Below are 27,557 nucleotides of genomic sequence, written 5' to 3' on the forward strand. Positions count from 1 at the left end.
AGGACTTGCTCAACTCTGTGCTCTCTGGTCCAGGAGAAAAAAAGGCAAAAAGGGGTGAGGTGGGAGGGAATCTAGAATTACCCTGTAGATGTCTGAAGGCAGCAAATTAAGATGACCTACAGAAAGGTGGTCATGAGCAGGACCAGTCTCTATTTTGAACTATGTTCTAGCACATCTTCACTGTGTTCTAGATAAGAAACTGAAAATTTTAGGAGTATGTGATTAGCTATCTCAATTGTCTAAGCTCTTAGAAGTTTTGTTTACAGTCCTTACCATCTTGTGTTCTACTTATAATTTGGTTTGTTATGGACCTGGAATGAATACTGGTTATGGTTCTGTTTGCCAGGATATTTTGAAAGATCTTTAAAAAAATATTTACTGCTTATTGATACTGTTATTTCCTGAACAATCTTTTTCAGGCTATCCAGAGAACAGCTGTATCTTTTTTGCTGAGATACAGCAAAGATTTCAAGACAATCGAAACCCCCCATCGGGTGGGGTGTTAAACTTAGTTTTTGATGTGTTGCTTGGTCTTTGAAAACTTTGTCTTCCAGTGCCGCTGTTAACATAACCTATGTATATCCACTGATGACCATTGCCAAATAGAGTCTTTACTAAAATGTTTGAATATTAAAATAATTGTTTTTTTTGTTCTTAAAAACAAGGGTATTTAAAAGTTCTTCTTAAACTTCTTTGGAAGGAGGTAATGTGTAACTCTTTGCTCAAGTATACTTTTATTAAGTCATCTAGAAATAGAATAGTTGTTTTCAAATCTGCTGTAAAGTTACGAACTAAAATTATTAAACTTGCTGCTGAAGTACTTGATCAGCAAGAATGAATGTATATTTAATTTCCATGAGTTGCTGTTTTCATTTAAATTGCTAAGCTGCTGACGTCAAGAAGTGCTGACACTAGAGAACGTATAAGCTTGGCAGCTCAGGGCTGTGCTCCAAGTCTGTTTGTTTACTATGGCTTCTTAGTAATAATGAAGTGTACAATTATGACTTTACTGTAGCTTGTTGAGATAAACATCTGTAGTAAAGGTACCGGTAACAGCCTCAACTGTTTGATCCAGAAAGATAGATTTCATCAATGATTTGGTTAAAATCATGTAATTTAGAAGGGAAAGAGCATTAGTATTGATTTTTGTGACTTTAGACTCTGTCTTCTCTTTTCACAGATTGCTTAAATTACTTGTCTATGATTTCTGCCATAACAAATTATTGACCTTTTTTCTTTCCTTAATATTTTCATGTAGATGTTTGACTGGATCACACACAACAAAGGTCTGTTTCTGAACAGCTACACAGAGATTGGAACCAGTCACCCCCACGCAATGGAACTTCAGACACAGCACAATCACTTTGCCATGAACTGTATGGTAAGAACAGGCCTCCCTTCACCACACAAAGAGACAAATTATCCATTTGTTCTATGTCAAGGTAGAATTTGTAAGTCATAGATGTAAATCGTTCCTTCTTTACAAGTAGTGCGAATTTGTATTGGAGCAGTGAAATTATAAAACACAAAGGAGGAAAATAAAGAGTAGTCAAGTACAGAGATACTGTGATCAAGCAACAAAATTATTTTGACAAATGGCTGTGTTCAATGCAGCCTCATCACTCCTCAAATAAAAGCATCCAACTTTCTAGAACCTAGGATGTTTGAGTACTGCTTTGGGTCCTGTAGGAAATTTCAGAGACTCATGTGTACTACAGATTTTAGCTCTCCATTTTGAAAGAAGTCATTCTCAGGATCTTCTGAATAGATTGCAACTCAGACAAAAAGTTCTGAGAAGTAGCTGAGCCTGGTGTAATAATTTTCCATGTTTTTAAGAAGACATTTCCCATTTCTGGCACAGTAGAATGGAGCTATTTTCTCAGGCAAATATCATCTTAGGATGAGCTGTCAGTAGACTGCAATTAAAAATTTGGATTTTAACTGGCAGTATTTTCAGTTTCATGAATCCCTGTTTGAACATAGGGATGAAATTCTCAAGTACATTTCAGGTCCTTTACAGTAGGAGCATTTGAGGTATTTAAATAACCTTGGGAGTCTGAGCCTAAATCCAGTTCCTGTCTGTCAGATCAACGAAGGAAGAACACTACCAGCCTTTTTAGAAATTAACGTTCTTGGCAGTCCAAGGATGGGAATTGAATTACAGTATGGTTGAAACAATCAACTCTTGCAAGAGGGTCTTTTTGTGGGACAGGACTACTAATTGCAGAGAGTGGCAAAGTAAACTTAGCTAGGTTATGTGTCTTACTGAAGTAACAGAAGGGCTAGTAAGGCAGCTCTTGTGTATGGTATAGCTGGAGTTAAGGCAATAGAAGACACCATTAGAGAAGGTACATTTTCTTCTTTAGCAACTCAGCTATGTTTGAAAAAGTTTAAAAAAATGAAAATCAATATGTACTTTTTGAAAAGAGTAAAGCAAATGCCGGGGAACTTTGCAATTAAGTTATGTAACATCATATATGGATGTAACTTTGACCATTAGGTTTGGTTCATGGCATAGGTATTAGCTCCCTTATGGAGAACCTTGTTGTTGTTCCTCACTGCTCAGCATATGAAGTAGAGCAGAAACAAACTCACAGGATGACAGTAGATACCATTGACATGAGATGACTTTCAGAACTTAGCAATTTTGAATGGCCTTCCAGGCCATTCTTAAGCTTGTACTCCAAAGGTTAAATTCTTCATCTGTCAGCCTGTCCTGGTATTAGTCACTGTTGTCCTCTTTCCTTCAAATGGGATGACTTTTTTATTTTTTTCCCTACTTTTGTACTATTCAGATGCTATCAACAGTAGGAAGCACTTGAGCAATGCAGCATAATCCTTCCTGCTCCGTGTTTGCTATTAGTCTTTTGCTGTTAATCTCTCTTTTGCCTGTAGTTGTCAAATGCATTAATTACAGGGGACTTTTTCTCAGCCTGCAAAATGATTTCTTGAAGCGTACAGGGAGCAGCTTAAATTTGGGGCAAATTAAACTATCCCAACATTCAAAAAGGGAAAAACAAGCTGCATTTTTTTGTGTTTCTCTAGCATAATCTCCTCCAAGAGGGGTTCTTTGGCACGGAATAGGAAAATGCAAATTCAAAATAATCAGTCGCTGGTTTTGATTTAAGCAGCGTTCAGATTTGCTGGATTTTATTTGGTTATATAGCAAAAGCCTTTCGTATAGATTAAGAACAAAGATTAAGCTGAATGTGACATAAAAAATTGACATGAACTGATTGAATTTTGGCAAACCACCTTTTTCATTAGCTTTTAAGTGGAAAAATGTTGGGCAGTCCTAATTCTTGCAAGCATATTTAGCTTCTCCCTGACCACTCTCCACATATGCTCTGTGCTTGACAAGCTGCTGTTAGTTCACTGTTCCTGTCAGTGTAACTTTTAAGCAATCAAAGTTGATTTAAGATCTCTTATGTGAATGCCGTGATGCTGGAAGTGGAATTTAATTTTTAACCCCTCTACAACAATGCAAAATTATTCAATTAGATAGAGTAGAGGAAGGAAGACAACTATGTATAAGCTTTATTTATTGCAGGAGGTTTTGAAGGCTTTTCATTGTGGCCCTAACTGGACCTTAATAGAGCTTGCTTTCTAGGTAGTTTTCTTAGGCTCACTTTAGGTGGGGAAGGGCTGTTCAAAGGATAAATGCTGCCCAAGCAGCTAAATGCAACCTCTTGCAGTTGCTCACAGCTTAACTCTGATGTTGTAGCTGCTTTTTCCAACATATTGTGGTTGCTGCCAGGGCACATGTTCCCCTCCACAGCAGGTGCTACCCTCAGTCAATAGCTGGTTCTCTCATCTCCCCTTCCTTCCCAAGTAGCAGCTTGGCTTTCTAAGAGGTGCAGGAGGGCAACTTCTGCAGCTGTTTATGCCAAACTCAGCTGAGAAAGAGTGATGGCCTTCGGGTGAGATGCCAAAATTTTGATCTGGTCTTCTAGTCTGAAATGAACCACCTGGATGTAAAACATTGTGAAAGTGACTTAGTTCCTGTCGTGAATAGGAGTTGGTTACATCAAGAACAAAGAAGATTTACAGATTTTTTTTTCCTGTAATGGGTTTCTGCCATTTTTAGAATCTGATTTTCAGTATTAACACAAAGTAGTTGGAAGTGTAAAACCAAACGTTATAAAACAAAAAGGTAAAGAATATATCCACAGAGGAAATGTAACTTTACTTTCAGCAGTTTCATTAGCAAGTGGTCTGTCTGGGAATCTTTTGTATTCAGTATATGGTAGGCTCACATAGTTGCACTTCAAGGTAAAAGGAATAAGTTCATGCAGATTTTAAACTTAATACACACACTGGTTCTCACTGCAATGAATCTGTCCCAGAGCAAAGCTGGATAGGTGTAGTACTGTGCATTGAAGATGGACATGTATTTAGTTACCACTGATTAACACACAGGTTGATGTGGCTAAAAGAGCTGCTGACTGAAGGACAGTTCACATGTGCAGCTGTAGGTATGTGACCTCCTGTTACTCCTGAATTTGAGAGGCTGTGCACTGATAAATGTCAAAACTGTGTCTTTATAAGGCGGGTAGATCCCATGTTCCGTAACTGTGGGGAAAAACAAATTCTCAATTATTTTACTCTCTAAAGATGAGGATGGATTTTCAGTACAATTCAAAAGGTCTGCTTTCTTGCTGTTGTCAAGTCCCAAGATTTATTTGAGTTAAGCAATACTCAGTTTCAGCTTGACGTTCTTCTTTGGGTGACTAAACCAATGCTTCACTTTCACGATTTTAGTACCTTTTAAGGGAGAAAATTTCAAATAAGACATCATAGGAGTTGCAAGTACAAAATTTATGTGTTGAGTTTTTGAACTGCAAAAATAAAGTACCCATGATTATGCGATTAGTCAGTCTTGTATGCGAGACTGAGAAAGAGTGATTCTGTGTCTGTCCACTCTTTTTCCTACCATTTTCTATACATCTGCTGTTGCACAAGGAAAACAAGAAGTCACATGAAGTATGGGTGAGGAGGAGGATGTTACCTGCTTGAGCATTTTCTAGTCCTGTTGCTTGACCAAACGGCCTTGTTTTCATTATGTTTTATCTGTGCCTTGCAATGCACTGGGGAGGGTTAAAATGCTTGGGAAGTGATGTAGGCAAAATGAAACTTTGTTTGGAGAAAGCTGGCACATGCTACTATTAAAGAGTGTGCTATGACTACTTCTTGTCTCAGTGTCAATAGGACCATCAGTAGAAGTTACGTTTATTAACCATAGTCCAAAAAGTCCAGTGTCAATTGTAAGTATGTTGCTAAGTTGATTATTCTTCTCAGAACAGGCTGTTTGCATACACTAAACTACTTTATCAAGGTAGTAATCAAATATTGAATGGTTTCCAGAAAAAAGAATGCCAGAAATGAGCACTACTGAGAGTTTTGCGATGTTAAAATAAAAGCATGAACACAATGATGGAGTATCACTAGGCTTGCAAAGTTAAAAGTTATAAAGATGACCTGTTTGGCTTGCTCAGATCCAGCCACAGGGACTGGTACAAAAGAAAACATGAAGAAGGTCAGGTCAGGTAAAATCACCTTAGCTGACAGCTTGTGTAACTTTTTCTTCTTCCTTTATATTATTGATATTATTTCACTCTTGAGATTCTTTTTACTTTAAATATGTACTTTTGTAACCATACAGATTTGTTGCTTGAAATAGAATTAAGCACCATGTGAATTCTAGATCTGCCCTTGGTCCTCTGGGATTTTCACAAATGAGAGCAAGACCAAAGGTTGTGAATTGAGCATTCTTCCTCAGATTGCTTTGAAATGCAGATTTTCACAAAAGGCTTCGTGTAGCATGGTGAACAGTAGTAAGCCACTGCTTCATCCTTGGTGGAGACATGTCTGTTTTGTGGGGTTTGGTGGGTTTTATTGGTGGGATTTTTAAAATTTATTTTTATGTTATTAATCTAATGTTTTGCTTACGTAGTGCTTGCAGTAAAATAAATAAATGAAAGTTAAATAGTTAAATCCATCAGCTGTCCAACCAATCTAACATCTTTAATAGACAAAGACTCTAAATAGGCATGGGGCAGCACAGGAGGTAAAATGTATTCAGTCAAGTTTTTGGTAGTTCTGGCTAAGTGTAGTCAAGCAAACCATGTATTTCTGATGTTTTTGAAGTTCAGAGAATGCGTAGGTGTGGGTCCTTGTCAGATTGAGAAGGATGTGCTTTGAGTGCACATGCCTGAGAGAATCTTTGTGGTGCCAGAGCAGTTAATGCTTAGACACAATATCTGGATGCCAACAACCTGAGAACAGACTGAAAAAGGTAAAATGAGTTCAGGCTATTTTCAGCTTCTGAGGAGCATTCAAAAGTCAACAAGGTGAAATAGAACAGGCTAGGTGTGCAACCTACCTAAGAAGGAAGAAACAAACAGATTTTAAAAAGCAGTCAGCTTGTTAATACAGCAACAAGTATACTCATGTCAATGAATCACAAACTAAAAGAACAGACAGTGGTATTACTGAAAATAAGCAAATCTTACTTTACTTTTAGTGCTTATTGGGGGTGCTGAACTTCAGATTTGTAAAGAAATTGCCTTGATTCAGTTGATCCTGTTAGAGAACTAGGTCCGGTTTAGAGCCCCGTACTTAATGTTGTAATTGGAAACATCTACATGAAAATGATGTGGTTGTAAGGAGAGGTTGAAGGCATGGGCATTTACTATGAGTAAGTGAAGGTAAGTGAAAAGTAAAGGAGGAAAGAAGGTAGTGTTGGCGTTGGACTATACAGTCTTGCAGTAAGATTCCCCAGGTCCACCATAAAAAAACATAGGAAAGAGATGATAAATTTGAAGAAATTAAGAGTGAAATTATATTTCATTTATTCCAGTGCTGGTTAAATAGTTTCCTGAGAATATTTAGAGGATCCTTGTAGTTGAAGGACAGGTTACACACTTCCCTTACATGTAGTCTTGATGTTGCTGAGTTTGTTTTCTTTTCAAGGGAATAGATCAGGTTATACCTTTAGTTGTTTTGCAACCCTCATTGTTAAAGTTTGGATTCCCAAACTGAAAGTTCTACTATTGCTTCAAGAATGAGACTAGAGGAGATGTTAGAGAACATGTAATCATTAAAGCAGGTATTAATTCATACATTAATGCTACACCATGTTTTGATGGCTATTTGTGTGTGAAGTGGCAGATGATTTGAAAATTCCATTGCTAAATTATTTCCATCGTAGTCATATAGTTCCAACTCACTACAGTCTATACAGAGATGTGAGTTATGATGCTTATGGACCATGTCACTGAGATGATGACATTTAAAACTGAATGCTTAATAGTTTCTGTGTCAGAAAACAACTGCTTGAAGTCTTGAAGCTAAATAAACATTCTCTAAATGTTTGGGAAAATCAGGAAATAAAATAGAACCTTCAGGTCACCTACCAGGTTTATTTTGAATCGAGTGTGATAGAAGTTCACTTCAGCTGGTAGGCTGTCACCTGTGCTTTTCCCCTGTGTTCTTGCCTTTCAGGCATACACCAAACACTGACAGAGTGCACTACAGCTTGTGTTGAGCTACTAATCTGTGTTGCCTGCTCAGCAATACTTGCTTTATATGTATTCTCCCTTTAGAGAATAATTCTGCAATGAGGAGCTTTCTAGATATTGTAAGGTGTCTTTTCAACTTCTGGCTAAAGAGCATTTTGAGAGAAAATCATCGTACCAAGTACATTCTTCTACTTACTTGACACAGGGTAGTGCGGTAACTTGAATTGTTCACATTTTAGTCTTGTTACAATAGTCGTGTGTGAGACAGTGGAAAAATCACAGAATATGCCAAGGGACCCCCAAGGATCATCGAGTCCAACCCTTAGCCCTGTGCAGGACCATTCCCAAGAGTGCCTGTGCCTACCATATGCCTACTACATGCATACCATGTGCCTGAGAGTATCATCCAAACACTTCTTTAACTCTGTCAGGCTTGGTGTTGTGATCACTTCCCTGGGGAGCTGGTTCCAACACTCAGCCACTCTCTGGGTGAAGAACCTTTTTTTAATACTCAACCTAAACATTCCCTGACACAACTTCAGGTGATTCCCTGAGGTTCTGTCACTGGTCACAAAAAGATCAGGCAGTGCAGTATCACTTCAGCCTTTCACTTTTGAGACAGTGGAGACACATTTAGAAGCTCTGGGTGCTTCTTGCATATTCACACAATGTAAATGAGATCACTAAATAAATCTTTAGCAGTTATTACCTCATAGCTGTTGCTTTCCTAAATAAAGCCAAGATATAAATACATACAATGAATATGATATCAGTCCCTGGGGAATGAGCACCAGTGTACTTGCAACAGTGTTTCTCATCTCTCTAACAGTGTGCAAAATATGTAGTTGTCATGTAATAATGACAGTGGACTCGCCTGTCCTTGTAGGAAATGGAACAAAATTTGTTAACCTTGAAGGATCAACTGAAGACAGTCTAACTGTAGCAAGATACTATTGGAGATTCTTTTCCTCCGTAACTAAGTCTGTCTCTTTTGGGTCATTGCATTTTAAAATACCATCACTTAAACCTTTAGTAGATGTATCACATAGTGAGGGAAAAAGTTTAGATTATTGTTAGTTGTTCTTTGGTTACTCTTTTTTGAGGGACAGAATGTGGTGTACATAGCTTGGAAAGTGTTCAACTGTCAGCATATGAACTCATATTCATACTGCTACAGGGGGTATACTTCCACACTTCTGAAGCCAGATTGCCATGGGAAAATGAATACGTGTTAACCACAGTTCAGTTTTAATTTGTTTTGCTTCACATTTGCAGTACCATGTCCTTAATCTTTAACTGGTGTTCCAGAATTTCAAAAATTTATTTATTATGGTATAGAAATAGTTCAAGTGGCAGTCTGCTATTGCCTTTATTCTTTTCTCTTTTGGCACTTGTTTTTTTTTTCTTCACAACTGTAAAGACCATTTAAGGATTCATTTAGCGGTCTTATATTTATGTTGCATACACTTAAATAGGCCTAAATGCACTCCAGTCTTTTAAAATTTGTTAGAAATAGCAGATTTGTATTCTTCCAGTTGTTCTGCCCTGATTAAAAGGAGAGCAGAAGTGTGTGAGATAACCTCAAAAATGGAGAGGTGATACTGTGCAGAAAGGAAAAACAGTCAACGTGACACTGCTTTGCTCAGTTTATTAGGTGGACCAGCTGAGGTGTAGACTGTCAGGTATGCTCCTGCTTGCACATATGCATACAGTTTACAGTTAATAGAGACCTGTGCTAGTTACCACTCAGATGAGACTGAACAGCGAAGCCTGGTAGAACTGCAACACTTGCTCCAGCCAGTCAGTGTCAGGCACTGGGCAGCGTCTATGTGGTTGGACTTAAGATGATCTCCAACCTCAACAATCCTGTCATTCTAAGAACTTCATTTGAGATGTATGGGAGTCCGCTCAGTTGAAAGAAGTGTCAAATCAGTATTATATGCATGTAGCTCTGGAAGGGCTACTCAGAAACCTTTTGGTCATGAAGTTGTTCTTGTTTCTGGCTTTGCAGGAATAAGAAACTGTTCATTCAAAATTAGAGTGACAAAGAGCCATCAGTGAGTAATGCCAGGATGCTAGAGAATACTTCTGATTTTGAACCTTATTTGTCTAATTTTCAGTGCTAGCTTGAAGGGAGTATAGTGGCAGGAAAAATTAGTTACTTTAAAAGTGCCTTTTAGAAGTTGATGTAAATGTTTGTAGAGTGGTGCACATGTGGATACTGTGGATAGATCATGCTAATTATGATAGATCATACTAACTATGATAGATCATACTAATTATACTTTGATTCTCCTATATCATGTGTGTCTGAATGTCTTGTTGACTTGAATGTCTGTAAACATTTTTATTGAGATTGTTGTAAAACATGGTTAACTCTTCCTCTTCATTGTAATAATGTGTCTTCAAATAATATGAATTTGCTTAAGCTGACTGTTAATGTGACTTTTAGACTCTGATTATTTCAAGTCATCTTTCTCACTTGTCATGTTATACACCTAGATTCCGAAGTTTGGAATGTACAAACTTGGCAAATGGAACCAGTCTGTTAAGCAGTATTGTAATAAAATTGATTTTCTTTTTTAGAAGTGTTTCAGTGGTCTGCTAACTTCCACTAATTTTTCCATCCTTCTTCTCCACAGAATGTGTATGTAAACATAAGCCGCATCATGTCAGTAGCAAATCGCCTGATCGAGTCTGGCCATTATGCTTCACAACAAATAAAACAGATTGCTAGTCAGTTGGAGCAAGAGTGGAAGGCATTTGCTGCAGCCTTGGATGAACGTAGCACATTACTGGACATGTCCTCCATCTTCCATCAGAAGGCTGAACAGGTTAGTGAATGGAGAGGGCGCCAACAAAAAGTTTATGTGCTGGAATGGTTAGTTGTGCTGTTTGCTTTTGATTTGGTTAAAAGTATAAGAAAGTGATTGAAAAGGTTGGCAAGAAAGGCAGAACATTTATTTCTGCCAATTTCAGTTGATAATCAAGCAAAAATTCGTTCTCCTCAGTTTAGCCTTTAAATTCTCCACAAAATGATTTGCCCATATCAGTGCAAGGTAAAGCAACCAAATTATCTCTGTCAATCAAAATGAAGTGGACAGAAATGCTTAACTATATAAAGCTTTTAATATTGATATAATACCTTTCCTACATCTAGAAATCATAACTTGTTCTGTTGTCCTCACCACTCCACCCCAATCAGTCCTTAGAGTGTCAAGATTTAACTCATAGTAATTGCTTATAGAAAACTAAGTTGAACTGGCCTGAAAGTTGAGAACTTAATTAACTGTCTGAATCTGAAATTGTGGTGGGTGATGTTTACTTAGCATTTCATGAGAGATTCCTCATATATTAAAAAAAAAATTAGCTTTAGGCCTATACCAATTATTTTAATTAAGTCATTAACCATGTGTAACTGCCGGAGAAGAGGTATATGTAGGGAAAATCGGAATAAATATCCCCAAGTTAATAGTCTTAATGGTGAAAGCGTGTTTTGCCCTCCAGGGAATTCAGTTCTGAAGGAGTTGCTATGTGTGCACAGTTGAGTCACCCGTTGATATTATAGACTGTCTGCTCTGTACATCCCTGGTGTATTTGGAGAGCAGAGGTTCTTGGATGGTTATGGCTGATTGAAACTCTGATGTGCTGTATGTAGATACTTTTCTTTCCATTTACCTTGCTAAATTATATCCAAGAAAAGGTCTCATGTCTGATATAACTTTAATTTGAAGTCAATGAAGGAATCACTTGGGAGTTGAAAACTTCAGAAACAGATAGGCGGTGCAGGTTTATTTTAAGTTTTTTCTCTGATTTCTACTAGACAGATATTTAACTTCATAAATATCTAGACACTAGAAATATGAATGTATTAAGATGCAAATACACACTGCTTTTTATTATGGTTAGTGGTCACATTGGTTTCATGTCCTTAGACAGACCAAGGTAAAGTGCATGAACTGATGCCACTATAATGCGTACTTTTAGCAGGTTTTATGGAAAAGCTACATGAAAATGAGATGAAGGAATTGTTTCTTGTAGAATAGTCACCAATCAGCTTGAAGCGTTTTATAGACATAGTGTGGTACCTTATCAATATTGATGCTTTTCTAATTACTTGGATCATTCAGGTTTACATTTAAGCTCTGTCAGCCATACATTTAGGAGAAAGATGAATGAAATGTTAACAGATAGGTATAACCTGACTCAAATGCTGTCCTTTTCAATTAAAAAAGAAATAAAACTATGCTCATCATCAGAAGTCAGGGGACTAAATTTTGTGGGACTGTGTGCTGGGCAACTGTAGTAAGGGTTGGTGTTACCTTCTTTACCACTAATGTAGTGTAAACAAGAGAAAAGATAAGAATGAGGGAAATAGTGCAGCATCTGCTGGGATTAATTTACTTTTAATTGCTCCTTCTGCGGTTTTCATTTTATGATTAACTGTGATGGATTGTCCTGGTTGCTTTGTAAGATACCTGGCTGTGATACATTAGCTGTTTCATTAACAGTGGAGAGTGAGTTCAAGGAAAGAGGGTTTGGAATGTGAGGAATGACCCCTTTAGAGACTGGTGGTGCTTGACCTACATAGAAAGATTAAAAAGTAAGCAACCCAAGAAGTAATACACCGTTCTTGAATGCCTGTGTTCTCCTGCAAGTGACAGGTAAGTGTTGCAGCCTACTGTCAGACACAGCAAGGACTGCACCCAGCTTCCAGTGCCTGCCGACTAGTGCCAGAGATGTAACTCTGGGGTCCCACATGGAGCTTCTATTAGTGTTCAGTGCTTAACATCAGAGGTTTTTTAAACTGGCCCTTGGTGAAATGAGAATTAAATAAGTATCTTACAGCTAAGTACTCTATCGCCCTTCTGCCCACCTTTGAAACAATAGCAGAGTACCAGAAATTATCTACTTTTTCCTCAAAATACTACAATGTGCTCCAAGAATTAAAATATGTATGATGAGACAAATGGCTTAGTCTCTTAAAACTTTTGAGTCTTGAACTTGATGTGAATAGAGGACAAATTTACTTTAAACAGATCACATGCTTGGCTGTACTAGGTTTAACAACTATGAAAACTCCTAGAAAAACAGATTTGTTCTTCTCTTTGCTTTCCTATCATAACAGGGGTATAAAATTCATGCCCCCTAGCTGTGAAAAGTAAGTTTGCAGAACTTGTACTATGCATACATGTCTGTCAAGATGACTTAAACTTCAGGGATAACCTAAATTGTCTACGTAAGAGTTTACTGTTGCAGTATCCTCAATTTCCCCTGAAAGGCTTGACTGGAGCAGTTATGCTGACATAGCTATGTGCTCAAAGTTCAGTGTTAGTCCTAAGAGACCCCCGCTGAAGTTGTAAATCCCTTCCATGCTTGCTTCTGTAGTAGCTTGCCAAATGGATTTAGTGCTTCTCTGCATGTAGAAGTTAGGGCTTTGGGGACTGAGGTGTGAATTTGCTGTGCCCTGACACTACTTTGCCTCCTTGATAACCTCTTTCTAGCAAAAGACAACTATGGAGTGTTTCAGTGAACCAGTAATTCTTTGTCTGCATGTGCACACGTGTGCAAAGTAACATGGTTTTCTCTGAAGATTAAAAAAAGGTGAGGTGATACACCTCCTGATACTATGAGGGTTTACCTCCTTGTGAAGACAAGACCTTAATTGGCTTTCATGCTTCTGAAATGGTAGGTGCAGGCTGAAACAAACTTTTTCATAGCTGCAAAGTCAAGAAAAGAGCAAGAGTAAAACTGAAGCATCAGTATTGCCAACAGTTAAATCAGTTCTGAAGACTGCCTCTAAAGAACTTGAAGAGTTTCAGATACTTAAAAGCATTAGTCAGACTTGAATATTTCTTTCTATTGTGATATAAACTTAATCCTAGCCATTTCACAGACAAATACCATAAGGATTTTTAAGTGGCTGTTGCACAGATGCCTGTCCTTTGAATATTACTCACACGTGTGTACTCACTGGTAGAACCCAAAATCAAGCAGAATGTTTTTTTCTCTGTTGCAGTACATGAGCAATGTGGACTCATGGTGTAAAGCCTGTGGTGAGGTGGAGCTTCCCTCAGAACTGCAAGACTTAGAAGATGCTATTCATCATCATCAAGGGATATATGAACATATTACCTTGGCTTACTCTGAGGTAAGTATCTTGTTTGTTTCCTTAGGTAAAATTGTGTCGTGTTAAGTTTGGATCATGAGTTGGCATCTCTTGTTGCAAAGTGCATTAATTGGAAACTCAAGTGCTAGGCTTCTTTTTAAATTTAGTATATACTGGATTTTGCTACTGTTGTTCAAAAATGAAGTGCTAAATCTTCCCTTAATCTTCTGAAAGAAATTTAAAAGGCAAGATGGAACCATATGTGGTACAAACAACCCATGCAGTGTACTCAGTAGGTTTTAATTCACGTTTGCATATTACTTCCTCTTAATAGCAGTCTGATACTAAACAATTACTTGAAGGGAACTTAGCTGGGTATTCTTTGGGAAAGTATTCCATTGGCATGGATTCCTCTAAGTGTATTTTGTTGAAAATCCATTGCTGAAGATGCCTCACAGAAAAGGCTTAACCATCAAAGGACTTGTCACTTGACAAGCCAGAGGGTAATACACTTAGTTCTATCAATGTCAAAGGCACATGAATGAGCCAGCATGCCTGTGTAGTCATCATTTGTAAGACTAGTGTATCCTATGCTGCTGCTCTAATCTTGGATTCAGCACACAATGGAATCATAGTATTTGTCAGTATTTCCAGTGGTTGCATTTACGACTTAGGATGAAATAGTTATTCTGAAGGTGGCCTGGAAAGTGATGACTATCTATTTTTATTGTCCTTAAATCTTGAGGGTTTTGTTGTGAAAAGAGAAAGTTTAAGTTTACTTAGCTGAAGTTAGAAATCAAATGGGTATTCACTTCACTATTACATGGCAGGTATTTTCTGCATTTCTTCCTTTACTTATCTTTCTTTTTTTTACCAGGTTGTTCTCATCATGGAATAGAATTGGTTTTGCTATTAAATTGAACTGATGTTAGTCTGGATTAAATACACTAGTTTAGTACTCATAAAATTATGCATTTGGTTAAATCTTGTTAAAAATGATCAGTGGACACAAGGTAGCTTAGGCCACAGCTTGCACCTTTCTTTAAAGGAGGTCATGTGGGTTTGAATTAATGGTTGTGATTTATACATTATATTAAAGATACAACTACTTTGTGATGAACCAGCTTTATTGTGGAAAGTGAATTCCAAGTCTGGTTACATTTCATTTAGCAGTAAAGGAAGATAAGATTAGTGCTGACAATCAGTCCTATTGTTAGTGTATCAAAACTGGGTTTTTTTTAATACCTGCCATTTTGGGGCCTGCATAAACTTTATGACCATGAGTCAGATGTCCAGAGTTCACAGGAGTTCTTGTTCTTCTGTGTAAAATACACATTGATATCTCTCTTCTTGATTTACACCACCTTGCTGTGTCAGCTCATCTAATGACATACTGAAGCATACCTCTGGTGATAATACTTGTGAAATTACTACATGTAAGTGTTGTAACTCATTCCTGAGAGTATGTTTTGTAGTAAGATTTTTTTTTCTTCACTATAACCATTCGTCATTGGAAGGACCCCTTTCTAAAACAAGGAATAGGGTAATAGCACATTTGTAATACATTTATGTGAAGACAGGCAGGCTGGGGTGCATGCTCCATGAGAGTCCAAGGCTAGATCACTCTAGAATAATGATTAAAGAGCACTGAGGTTAAAATAGTGGCATTTTTTAATATTTGGTTCTGTTTGTTTTGGGTTGGTTTTATGTGTGGTTTTGGGTTTTGTTTTCATCAGGGATGTGACTGGATGAGCCTACTCTTAAGTGTAAATAATCTACTGTGGATTAGCATGTTAAATACTGTTTGCTTGCTGGTGATGCATAATGAAAATAAATTAGATAGGTAGATTATAGGATTGCTCTGGCAAATACCTTTCCAAATTTATTTAGGATTTCCAAGGTATAGCTTTTGACTTGGGGATAGCTAGAAATTGTAACAAAATCTTCATTGTAATGGAGTAAGCTTTAAGTACCTTGCTTCTGAGTTCCGGTCATTACTTTTTGCCATCTGGTAAAACAATAGCTTTAGCAACCAAAATTGGTGCAGAAATAATAATTGTATGTTTATGTACAAGTCGTGTTCCTCCTTTTTGCATTCCTTTTTGAAGATTGATGGAGGTGTCTTTCTGTGTCAAGATATTACACCACTATTGCTTATCATTATTAGATGTATGACTTCATTTCTATTACAGTACAGAGCTCCTTTCATTTTGTGATGAATGAACACTGGGGGAAGAGAGAGAGGAACACTATGGAAATTACAACACTTTGTCATTCATTTTAGATTACAGTGTCTTGATAACATGACTTGGTTGCAAAGTAGAAGACAGTAATTTTAAGGAAGTAAATGCTTTTAAGACTAGACAGTGTGATTTTACTGAGGGTAATTACTGTATATTACTAATAAAGAAACTTACTAGCTTACAAGCTTAGATAACTGGTGTGCATGAAACTCCAATAGCTGTGCCTTAAAAGAATTTATACGTATAAATAAGGTTATACATCTCACTGAAATCTTAAGGTAGTCATGCACTGGGAAGGAAGAAAACTTTATTAACTCCAAAAGAAAAACTGTGTGTGGTCATTTGTTTGTAAAACTAATAAATAAATCAGATCAAGGGGCCATCACAATTATTTTTTTTTCACCTGAGTTTCATGGAATCTGGATAGAGAATTGAAATCCATTATCTTGAAATATTTGAAAGACTTACTAGATGATGCTTTCGGATACAAAAAGAAAAAAATATTATAACTACTACTATGGACTGTGCATTTTTTCGTTCTGACTTGACTTCAGAGGGGCTACTTTTCACAAGTGAGCTTTGCTCTCTCTGTTGATACTTATTACTAAAATGAAAAAGCTTAAATTGGAACTGAGAAAAAAATAAACTCCATTGTAATCTAATTATTAGAAAAGAATTTTCATTTGGATCTGTTTGACTACTGAATAGCAAATTTAAAATGTGCCTAGATTCTGTAAAAAATTACTCAAAGTGGCCACTGGGGGAAGGCCTTGTCAAATTTGCTGTTTCTGACATTGTGTTAACTTGATGGATTCAGACTATTGTTTACACTCCAGTCTTGCAGTTCCAGATGATTTTTTTCCTGTCTGCTAGATGAGCTATTTGAAAAGTTCTTTAAAGGTAGCTGAATGATACTGAATTATAACAGTTCTCTGAGCTTCATGCTAAAAGTGACAGAACAGTGAAACACCAGTGAAAAGTGCTTTCAACTCCTAAATGGTAACAGTGACCAAATAAGATAGGATTATTGCTTTTTAATTAGCATGCAAGGTAAATCTGAATATTTCTACTGTAGTTTTCTACTGGTTTAAATCAGAGAAGATGACATTTAGAAATTACTGTTTCTGGTCAGTATCAGTCGTTAAACACACTGTGGAAAAGAGTATCTTGCTGTGATGTATGAAAAGGTTTTAAGTGATTTAATGAGATTTAAGTTTGCTGTGACAACAGTTGGCGCTTGGCTTACCAGTAACAGAAATAATTTAGAAGTTGCAAATTGTGTCAGATAGAATCATGCCCTAAGTTTTATATTTGTTGGTTCTTAAAGACATCTAAAACAGGGAGAGGGGGTGGGGGAACAAAAGGCCTAACAAGCCTTTGGCAAGACAAGTAATTCTTCATCCTTTTTGGTGGTCAGGTGAGCCAAGATGGGAAGTCACTCCTTGACAAACTCCAGAGACCTTTGACTCCTGGGAGTTCCGATTCCCTCACTGCTTCTGCCAACTACTCAAAAGCAGTTCATCATGTTCTGGATGTCATCCATGAAGTACTGCACCACCAGCGCCAACTGGAAAATATCTGGCAGCATCGAAAGGTCCGCTTGCACCAGCGGCTTCAGCTGTGTGTTTTTCAACAGGATGTGCAACAAGTAGGTTTTATTTCATGTTGTCTAAATGCCTTTGTATTCTGTCAGCCTGTGATTCCAAGCTGATTGCATTGACAGGTGAGTTTTGACTGCTAAACCCCGTGTTCTTTCATTCAGCAGTTGAATAGTTGAATAGGATTGACTGACTGATACCGAGTTTTGTGTGTTATCAGAGGGTATTGGCTGGTATGGATAGTAATTATATTTGTAAGTTAGCTCTGCTTCAGTTTTTTCTGATTTTAAATTAATTGATTTATTTTGGGTCAGATATGATGAGAAAGACTTTTAGTCATTCTATTTCGCTATTCTGAGATTGTACTGGAAGCTGACATTCACATTCTAGGTAAGATTCTGGACTTGAAGTGTTGAAAAAACTTGTAGGAGTAACATGCAAAACATTGTAAGTGCTATTCTGTAAAATTTTTAGTTTAAAATCCTCAGTGATACTTAATTGGTTTCATTGTGTTTCTTGAAAACCCAAGGGTAGTATATAGAATCATAGAATCAGATGGGTTGGAAAGGACCTCTGAGATTGTCAAGTCCAACCCTTGACCCACTACCACCGTGTTTACTAGACCATGGCACTAAGTGCCACATGCAGTCTCTTAAACACCTCCAGGGACGGAGAATCTACCTCCTCCCTGGGCAGCCCATTCCCTTGTCTGATAACTCTCTCTGTAAAGAATTTCTTCCTAACATCCAACCTAAACTTCCCCTGGCAGAGCATGAGACCATGCCCTTTAGTCGTACTGATAGCTGCCTGGGAGAAGAGACCAACCCCCACCTGGCTACAACCTCCTTTCAGGGAGTTGTAGAGAGTGATGAGGTCTCCCCTGAGCATTCTCTTCTCCAGACTAAACAACCCCAGCTCCTTCAACCTCTCCTCATAGGACTTGTGCTCAAGTCCCTTCACCAACCTGATCTGGACCTGCTCCAGCACCTCAGTGTCCTTCCTGAACTGAGGGGCCCAGAACTGGACACAGCACTCCAGGTGTGGCCTCACCAGTGCTGAGTACAGGGGAAGAATCACTTCCCTGCTCCTGCTGGCCACACTGTTCTTGATCCAGGCCAGGATGCCATTGGCCTTCTTGGCCACCTGGGCACACTGCTGGCTCATGTTCAGCTTCCTGTCAATCAGCACCCCCAGGTCCCTTTCTGCCTGGCTGCTCTCCAACCACTCTGTGCCCAACCTGTAGCGCTGCAGGGGTTGTTGCGGCCAAAGTGCAGGACCTAGCCTTGTTGAACCTCATCCCGTTGGAATCAGCCTCTACAGAGCCCTCCTGCCTTCCAGCTGATCAACACTCCCCCCCAGCTTGGTGTCATCTGGAAATTTACTAATGGTGGACTCAATCCCCTCATCTAAATCGTCAGTAAGGTAAAGATACTAAACAGAACTGGGCCCAGCACTGATCCCTGGGGGACACCACTGGTGACCGGCCGCCAGCTGGATGCAGCCCCGTTCACCAGCACTCTCTGGGCCCGGCCCTCCAGCCAGTTCCTGACCCAGCACAGAGTGCCCCTGTCCAAGCCATGGGCTGCCAGCTTTTCCAGGAGTGTGCTGTGGGAGATGGTGTCAAAGGCTTTGCTGAAGTCCAGTTAGACACATCCACAGCCTTCCCCTCATCCACCAGGTGGGTCACCTGATCGTAAAAGGAGATCAGGTTGGTCAGACAAGACCTGCCCTTCCTAAACCTGTGCTGGCTGGCTCTGATCCCTTGTCCATCCTGTAGGTACTGTGTGATTGCACAGATATAAGGAGTTGTAAAAATTACAGATGAGATTACTTTCTGGTAATAGCACTGTTCTTGAATTAATGGCTATTAGCTGGTATATTTTTATTATATGACAACATCCATAAAAGTTAATAGTTATGTACAGGCATTAGTGTCTCTGACGTTGTTTAGAGTTCCTTGGTTGATGATGTTTTAATAAACATAAAATAATGGCCTTGGGCTGCAATTGACAGATATATTAGTAATTTATCCTTTAATAGCTCATCTTCATGAAAAAGTAAATATGGCCAGTATTTGCTGATCATGATATTTCATTTCAGTGTAAAAGTGTTCACAAATCAGGAACTTCCTAATGGGTTTTTTAGATAGCCAGTTATACATTCTGATTAAACTAATCTTTTTTCTTCTCCTGTACTTACCGGGTTCAAGAAGATACTGGATGTGAGCAGCTGGGAGTGAAATAACTGGCTTTCATAAGTTTACAGTAGTTGAAAGAGATAATTTAGGCAGATGATGGAGAGAGTGAGTAATCTTGTTAGCTCAACTTTTTCTATATGTGGACTCTTTATGTAATTAAACAACATAAATAGTTAAGCAGTAAATTAAGTACAGTTTTTGAAACTTGATTACTTAATTTTTTATCTAAAAAGAGGCATATATTGAAAGACAGGCAGGCTGTTACCCAAATTCTCAACACTCAGATGTGACAAAGAATGCAGACAGGCATGAAAAATGTTAGCTGACAAAAGAAGTAGGAGAAAGCAGAGTCCATGTTATGAATTGTCAGGAAGGGCATAGAGAGCCAAACTGAAAACTCCGTTATGCCATTGTAAAAATTCTTGAGGCTCTGTCATCAAGATAACAACATAAGTAGTAACTAGTCAGGAGGGTCAGTGCTGGTACTTGCATGAGTTGTCAGTGAAGGGCCAACTCAAAATATCCTGTGATTCTGTGATGAGGCACAGTCCACAAATGAATCACCTCTTAAACTCAGAAGGCTTCTTAAGGAATCTTCAGAAAACGAAATTAACACAGTAGTTTGCTTCTCATAGGGAAAAATGTAGGTCTTCTCAGTAGTCTAGTGCCATGAAGTGCGGATTGGATGGTGGAACTTTCTCCTCTAGTTTGAATTCAGTTCAAGTAGGACCTACTTAGCCAATCTAGGCCAGTTGATCTCCTGAGGTAATTTACCAGGTGCATAATTCAAGTTTCAGGCCTATAGGCCAGGCTGCAGGCAATTTGTTCCCTGAGGAAAGGTGTCATTAAATGCTGCAAAGAGTCTTGTTGTGCTGTTCCTAGTCTGTGCCTTTATTATCTTGGGAGTAATAAAATGCTTGCAGGAAGGAGCAGAAAATGAAAATTTCTTAAGTCATGGTTATCAGTGTGGAGGAGTTAGCTCTCAGACTGCTTTGTTCTTTGAAGCTGGCAAATAACCTTTCATTAGCCTCAAGTTATTGTACAGTCACCACCATGTTCTTCAGCAAGAAGCTGGGTTTTCCTTTTCAGTATGAGACCCTTTGGAATGGACGATCAAGTAGTCACAGATTTGAAAACAACAAAGTAGACAGCTTTACCTATTTTTATAAGTTCCAGTATCAAGAATGTGTTATCCAAATCATGCATGTGGATTGTAAATATATCAGAAGTTTTCAGTATGAACCAGTTGGCTCAAGAAGGTTGATCCATCTCAACTTATTATTTGGTACATGCCTTACCTACTGGTTGGAGAAATTTGTTTCTTCCTGCTTATGCCTGTGGTTCCTTTACATGCTTTGCAAGGCAGACATTGCATTAAGATAGCAACATATCCTCTTGACAATTTGAAGTTGTGGCCTTTTGTTCTAATGCATGTCTTTATCAACCACATGAAATTTCAAACTAGATGTGTACAGAGATGCAGCCCTTCCCTTAATATCTAGTAATTATCACTGTCAGAGATTAGGTTGTCCTTTGGTTTATCCCTGTAATGACTGTTAAATTCTGAAATGGTGCATGAAGAACTTTAGCTCCTTGTTATGTTGCTTTAACTTAACTTTACAGATATTGGTGTCTTTTGGGCACTGCCTTATGAATCACAATGTCAATTTTGCTTACGGTTCCCTTTCATAGTACAGGTTTTCATACTTGGATTTCAGTGCAGGTCAGTCTGTAAGATAATGACAATTCAACATCCGTACCAGATAAATTAATCCAATAGCCACAGCAGATGTCTTAAAGATAAAAGGCAAACAAATATTCCATGGAATAACTTTGCTTTGACAGATTGTAGCTCTCTCAGCTTTCAAAATTCATCAGGGGAAAAAAGTGATCTTGAATAACAAGGATACTTTTTTCTTGCAAAACAAAACCAAAACAGCCTTATCAGATCATCTTAATTCATCTGAGAAATGTTAGCTTTTCAACTGAATAATCATTAACACCATTCAGTACATGAAATGATTATGGTTTGAGGTGTTAGTTAAATTTATATCCGAGACAATTCTGGAATGGTTTGTGTAGAGCTCCCAAAACAGTTTCCTAATATACTTTAGTTTTTCTTTGCACATTCTCTCAGGCTTCCTGGTCTTTGTTCAAACCTTAAAAAATTCAATTAATATTGATTTAGAAACTTAACATGAAAACCTTTTTAAATTGTTGTCAATAAAGTTACATGTGGTGACAATTTTTTTCATGTCAAACTAAGGGGGTTCTCTTCCACTGTTTATAGTTAAATTGCACATAGTGGCAAGCAATCAAGTGCATTGTAAGTGAATCTATAACTGTCCTTAAGTGTGAGTCTGATTTCCTCCTCCTCCCTCTGCTGGCGTTATTTTCTGCTGGATTAATGAAATAAATCAGTTCATGGAAGTGTGAAGTGAGTGACAGAGCTGAGTTGGAAAAGGGAATTTGCCATGTTGAGCTGGTACTTTACATTGTGTTACTTCCACCTTAGAAAACTCATTGGGTTTTTTTTCTTCTATCTTGCATGTTCTTGTATACGGTGAAATTGTTTTTAGTGGAGCTTTCCAGATCAATAAAAGCATTGTAAGTGCTATCTGTATACACCATCCACTAATCTCTTGAAGTAAGTAGTAAAGAAAGTAGTGTATGAAATAAAAATAGTAATAAGATGTGAGTTACAGCAAATCTGAAATTGAAATGTGAAAACCTATGACCATCTTAAACTGAATAGAATTCTGAACTTGACCCAAGGTAGCAGAAACATGCCTGGTTAGTTTGCATATTAACACCAAAAAAGAGGATGTTAATTTAAATTTTTTTAAAAAGTCTGGCCACTGGCTGTTACACTCAGTTGTTTAATGTAGCCCTTTTAGTATAAACTGTACTAGTAAAAGTATAATTTCATGCTTAAGAGTTGACAAGCTTACCAAGTGGATAATAGAGCCAGCCTTTTACCTAATGAAAGGAGATGGCTCTGATTCTGATATGAAGCAGTAAAGTAGACTTGGAACAGCAACATTAAGTTTTGTGACTATAGGCCATGAAGGTCAAAATTGAATGTAAAGATAATGTTTTTGGTAGAGTGATACTGCTGACACTCATACAATCAGAGTTTTGGTGCCTAAAAAACACTCCTGATGGCTCGCAAGTCAGAAATAAGTAAAACATACTGGTTGGAGGTTTGTTGGGATTTTTGTTTTTTGTTTGTTTTTCCCCTAAAACATACATTTATTAGTTCTTACTGACCTTGTGTGCCTTCTCTCTCCATTCTGGATAAATGTGCTGCTTCTCCTTCCTTGATCTGCCTGCCTCAAAGATTTTGCTGTTGCAGTCACTAGTTTCAGCCTTGACTAATGAAGGGTGGGCCATGAATGCTTGCTACTTACTCAGCATCAACATGATTTCACTGTGTGATTCCCATGTGGCTTTTGAAGGCGGTTCCAGTGTAAAATGGTTCTTTTTGGGAGAGAGTATTTCCACATTCTTACTATCCGAAGATTAGAAATGCGAAGGTTTCCATCTTCCCCTTCTGAATGTTATGTCAGCAGCAAGTAAGTGGTGGAGACCAGAAAAATGAGCATGTGCAAAGTACGTTAAGGGGTGGGGGGTAAGGACTGGATAATAATGTGGGAAAGACTGGTGAAAATGAGCGTGCTGGATCTGCAAAAGATCAGATTTATTTCTAGAAGCAACGTACATAAAACACTTATTTTACAGGCATGAGCAATGATTTTGCCAAAATGAGGCTATGTTTCCATAGTAGTTTCTTTTATATTCAGTTTGATGCTAGAAAAATGTGAGTTCTTCTCGATCCTGTTTTGGGCATAAGGATGGTTCTGCTGAGACTGCAGTTGGAGCTTAATTGCATAATTAAAACAACTTGCTGCAGTGGAGGATGATATTATTCACCCTTTCACTGAAGAGTGTTGAGCCTGTTAAACTCCTATGTATTGCTTAGTACCAGACTAAATTCCATTTGCCTTTAGTTTAGTAGAAGAGTCCTTAGTGGGTCGGTATGATGGTTTTTGTAACGTGTATTTTTCTCCCAGGAAGAGGAAGAAAATGCGTAAATTAAGGTTACCAAATGGTAATACCAGTGCCAACTAATGATATTGTGCTTTGGTTGAAGTGGTATGCAAAGCTCTCACTGCTGGGCAAGAGCATCCCATGACTCTGCCTTTAAATGATTAAATTCCCACATAAAGAGTGCTTCCTCAGTTTTGTTAAGAATCAAGGTAAGAAGGCTGAGCATTAATAAGGCTTGTATTCATACTGATTTCACTGAAAGGCAGCAACGTTTCTCTAGCTGAGTGGTTTACGTCATGATCTGTGTACTGGATTTCTATGACAGTTGCTTCCCTTGAGAAGTTATTGAGCATTATTTGGAGCAAAAATCATTCTCCCTGGGCTACCTTCTGCTTTTCATCCCATGCTTTCTGGGACTGATTTTGCTGTTGATTTCATTTGTAAACTTATAACTGTTAGTAGTCTCCAGAGTCTGGTCTAATTCTTTCATCCAACCATAGCTCTTTTTAGCCCTTTTTATAATGAGAAAAGCAGAGTAGTCTCATGAACCTAGTCAAAAGTATTGGTAATATAAACTTCACAGGTAACTGAGGCCATGTTTGGCTCCTCACTCTCTCTGATCAATACTTTCCCTCGAAAGATGCAAATGAAAGCTAGCAATGACCTAAAACACAATAAAATTCTTTTGGCAATACTTGCTAGGAAAACAAATACTGCATAAGTTAAGTATGTAGATTTAATGAAGTGTTGGTGATTTGAAGTGGCTTATTTTGTGGTATTAGAGGATTGTTTGTTGTTTTGAAGATGTCCAGTAGGAGAGAATTTGCAAACCAAAAAAGATTTGAATAGTCAAAATAAATGAGAAAATTGTGTTTTCATTTTTCTGCTAAAGAAAGCATAGATGTTTTTTATGGAAATAGTGTGTGGGATTACATGTGTATTAAATGTAGTCATGAGTGATGTTGCAGGAGCAGTTCTCAAACCTGTTTGGAAGCAAAAAGGAAAAAAAGTCTTTCTCTTTAGTTACACTAAGTGTTAAATGCTTTCAGTATAAGAAAAGGGGAGGGAAACTTCATCCAAATTCAGGGGTCAGAGTAAAGGACACTAGTAGATAAGAAGAGGGAAGGTACAGGCTTTTGAAAGGTATATTCAAAACAAATTAAACTATTTATTTTTTAAGAGAGAAAACACCAGACATGAATGTTCTACACCACTACATAAATACTGTATAAAAATGGTTAGCTGACTTAAGAAAGCTGCTTGTATGCAGTTGTCTTTAATTTTGAACATCATTCTTGGACCTCTGAATATCTTCCAAAAAGTTAAATATTGTATGCATTCTAACTAATGAATTAAGATATGGCTAAGATGTGTAAGTTTGGAGAAGGATCAGATGTTTTTGTTCATTCACTCCCCAGAAATTTGGTTTATGTGCAGGAATCACTTTTTTTAACTGGCAGGAACTAATTACGTGTACAGTTTTTACTATTTTTAAAGCTACCAGCCCAATCCTTGTGGTAGAAACATTAATGCCCTTAAAATGCCTTCTCTTCATCAGTTTTTCAGCTATAAAATTTGCAATAAACAATTATATGTGATGTTTTGAGGGGGTACTTCTTCAGACTTGGGGCAAATTCCTCCATATGCTCTGAATACAGGCATTGTCATTATCTCACAATGGTTTCTACTCAGTTTTCTTGTGTTAGTTAAAAATTGTGCTACTTATTCTTTCTTCTTGACTGTAGAAGGAGAAGCGAGTTCTCATCTAATACAAAATTTCACTGTGTTATTCACCAGTAGTGTGCAAACTCTGTTAGTGTTACATTGCACAAAAATGCCAGCTGAAGGCATAAACAGATTAGAGAGACCCTCAAAAGGGGTCCCACCACTCAGATCAGATTACTGTCAAATTGATCAATGTGGAGAATTGAGGTTGTCCTTCAAAATAAACTTATAATCTTGAATCATACTGTTTTGCTAGTTTGAGCTTAGTTACTGCTTTGAGAAAAGTTAGATGTAGTCAATGTCCTTCAACGGCAACACTGTGTTTTAATCTAACAGTAAGTTCCTTGTAAGCAGTCCCCTTACAGCTTCTTAGTTCCTTGAGTAGTTGTCTTTTTGTTGTAACATTCAGTACGTCCACTGAGAGTTTCTGTGTGTCTCTCTTCTGTACCACAGGTGTTGGATTGGATTGAAAACCATGGAGAAGCTTTTCTTAGCAAACATACTGGAGTGGGAAAATCCCTACATCGGGCCAGAGCTTTGCAGAAACGCCATGAAGACTTTGAAGAGGTTGCGCAGGTAAAAGCAATCTCATGAAGGACTGTACACTTGCCAGGGAAATAAACAAAAAATTCCTGCTTTTCCACTGAAGGGCTGAGCACAAGGAGCTCCACTACAAAACATTCAGTTGCAGGAACAGACTATTTTGTTTCTGTTGCAAGTTTTTATTTCATTTCTCTTTTGTGCTCCAACTTTGATAAGAAAACGACAAACTTCCATAGTCCCACAGCTTGGGAGTCTTGGGGCACAACAGGGCTGCTTTGCTATTATTTATCATTACTATTATTTTCAAAAGTATACTTTCAAATATTGGTTCACAGAAGAATGAAAGCTCTCCCTTAAAATAACTTAGTTCTATAGGATTCCAGGATTTAAACTTTTGTGCAGCCTGATAAGAGAGGCTGGAGATAAGTCAAAGTCCTGCTTTCTGACTTTAAGCTTGGGGAGCTTTCAAATCCTCTCACCACGATCTCATGTGGAGGAAGAGGGTAGATTCCTAAGGAAACCAGGTGAGCCGGCAAACTGGCCGATCTGGCTTGAAGTTTATTCTTTAAATACAGTCGAGTTTGTATATGCCCTCCTGTTCTGAACCACTGATACCAATGCTTTTTCCATTGAAGGACCCCACAGGAAGTTAAGTGGAACCAATGATAGAACTTCAAAAGACTTTTCTGTGAAAAAAAAGTCAGAAGACAAATAGATTCAAAGGGATACAGGGAGATTAAGAAGAAGTTGGTGTTGGTGTCAGCCTCCACAAGGGCATGTGAGCTGAATAAAACCCTGTGAAGGAAGCTGGAGGCTAGAATCCTCCCCATTAGTAACATTCACTCTCTGTCCAGCCTTAATGATTGGTTAGAGTAAGAATCTCTAAGATTATTCAAGAAAAGTCTCCATAACGTAGGGTTGACATAGCGGCCCTTCAGTCAGAACAGAAGACAATGTTATTAGAAAATTATCAAGTGACATGCAGGAGCTCAGCAGCGACATCTACTATGGTGAGTGCATCAGAAGTGTGTTTACAGTTTTCCTGTTTAGTGGAAGATGAGGCTCTTGATAAAATTTTGTTGTAAATACGGTCCTCCAGTGACTGAGGACTTGAAAGAGCATCAGAAACCTTCCTCAATACTGATTTCCTATAACATTTTCAAAAATAATGTGTTGTTATTTTTGATTATATATATGCTGGATTTTCCGTATGCATGTCTAATGCTTCATTTTTAGTAAGAACCATATTATTTTCCATGTGGAAATACTTACTTTTCTGGGTCAGACAAGCAAGAATCTATTTCCATAAGATACTTCAGAAAACCTGAATGATCTCATACTTAATACTGTGTTATTTGAGCAAAGAAGAAAAAATGTTTGAGGGAATTCCAAAGGGAATGAAGTGTGTAGAACTGTTAGTGGGATGTTAAAAAAAGTGTCTTGTTAATTTGCGTAATACTTTAAAGTAGAAAATTGTAAAGCAAATTTTTAGCAAAAACTTCATAAAACTGAATGTTACTAGAGTTTAAAATTATCTCTTTAAGGGATGAGTGGAAGGTCAGGTTTAGATTG

At 37.9% G+C, this 27,557-nt stretch overlaps 1 protein-coding gene across 1 annotated transcript in view; it reads left to right on the top strand.

Annotated features, from left to right (window-relative positions):
• The window catches only part of TRIO (trio Rho guanine nucleotide exchange factor), a 251,538-nt gene that overhangs the window by 84,926 nt on the left and 139,055 nt on the right, over positions 1-27,557 (top strand). The window contains 5 exon segments of the mRNA XM_050315905.1: positions 1,259-1,381; positions 10,163-10,354; positions 13,540-13,671; positions 17,290-17,520; positions 25,896-26,018. Coding sequence (XP_050171862.1) covers positions 1,259-1,381; positions 10,163-10,354; positions 13,540-13,671; positions 17,290-17,520; positions 25,896-26,018 — 801 coding nt within the window.

This window comes from Myiozetetes cayanensis, unplaced genomic scaffold (genome assembly GCF_022539395.1).
Source record: "Myiozetetes cayanensis isolate MyiCay16 unplaced genomic scaffold, myiCay2020 scf1, whole genome shotgun sequence".
NCBI lineage: Eukaryota > Metazoa > Chordata > Aves > Passeriformes > Tyrannidae > Myiozetetes > Myiozetetes cayanensis.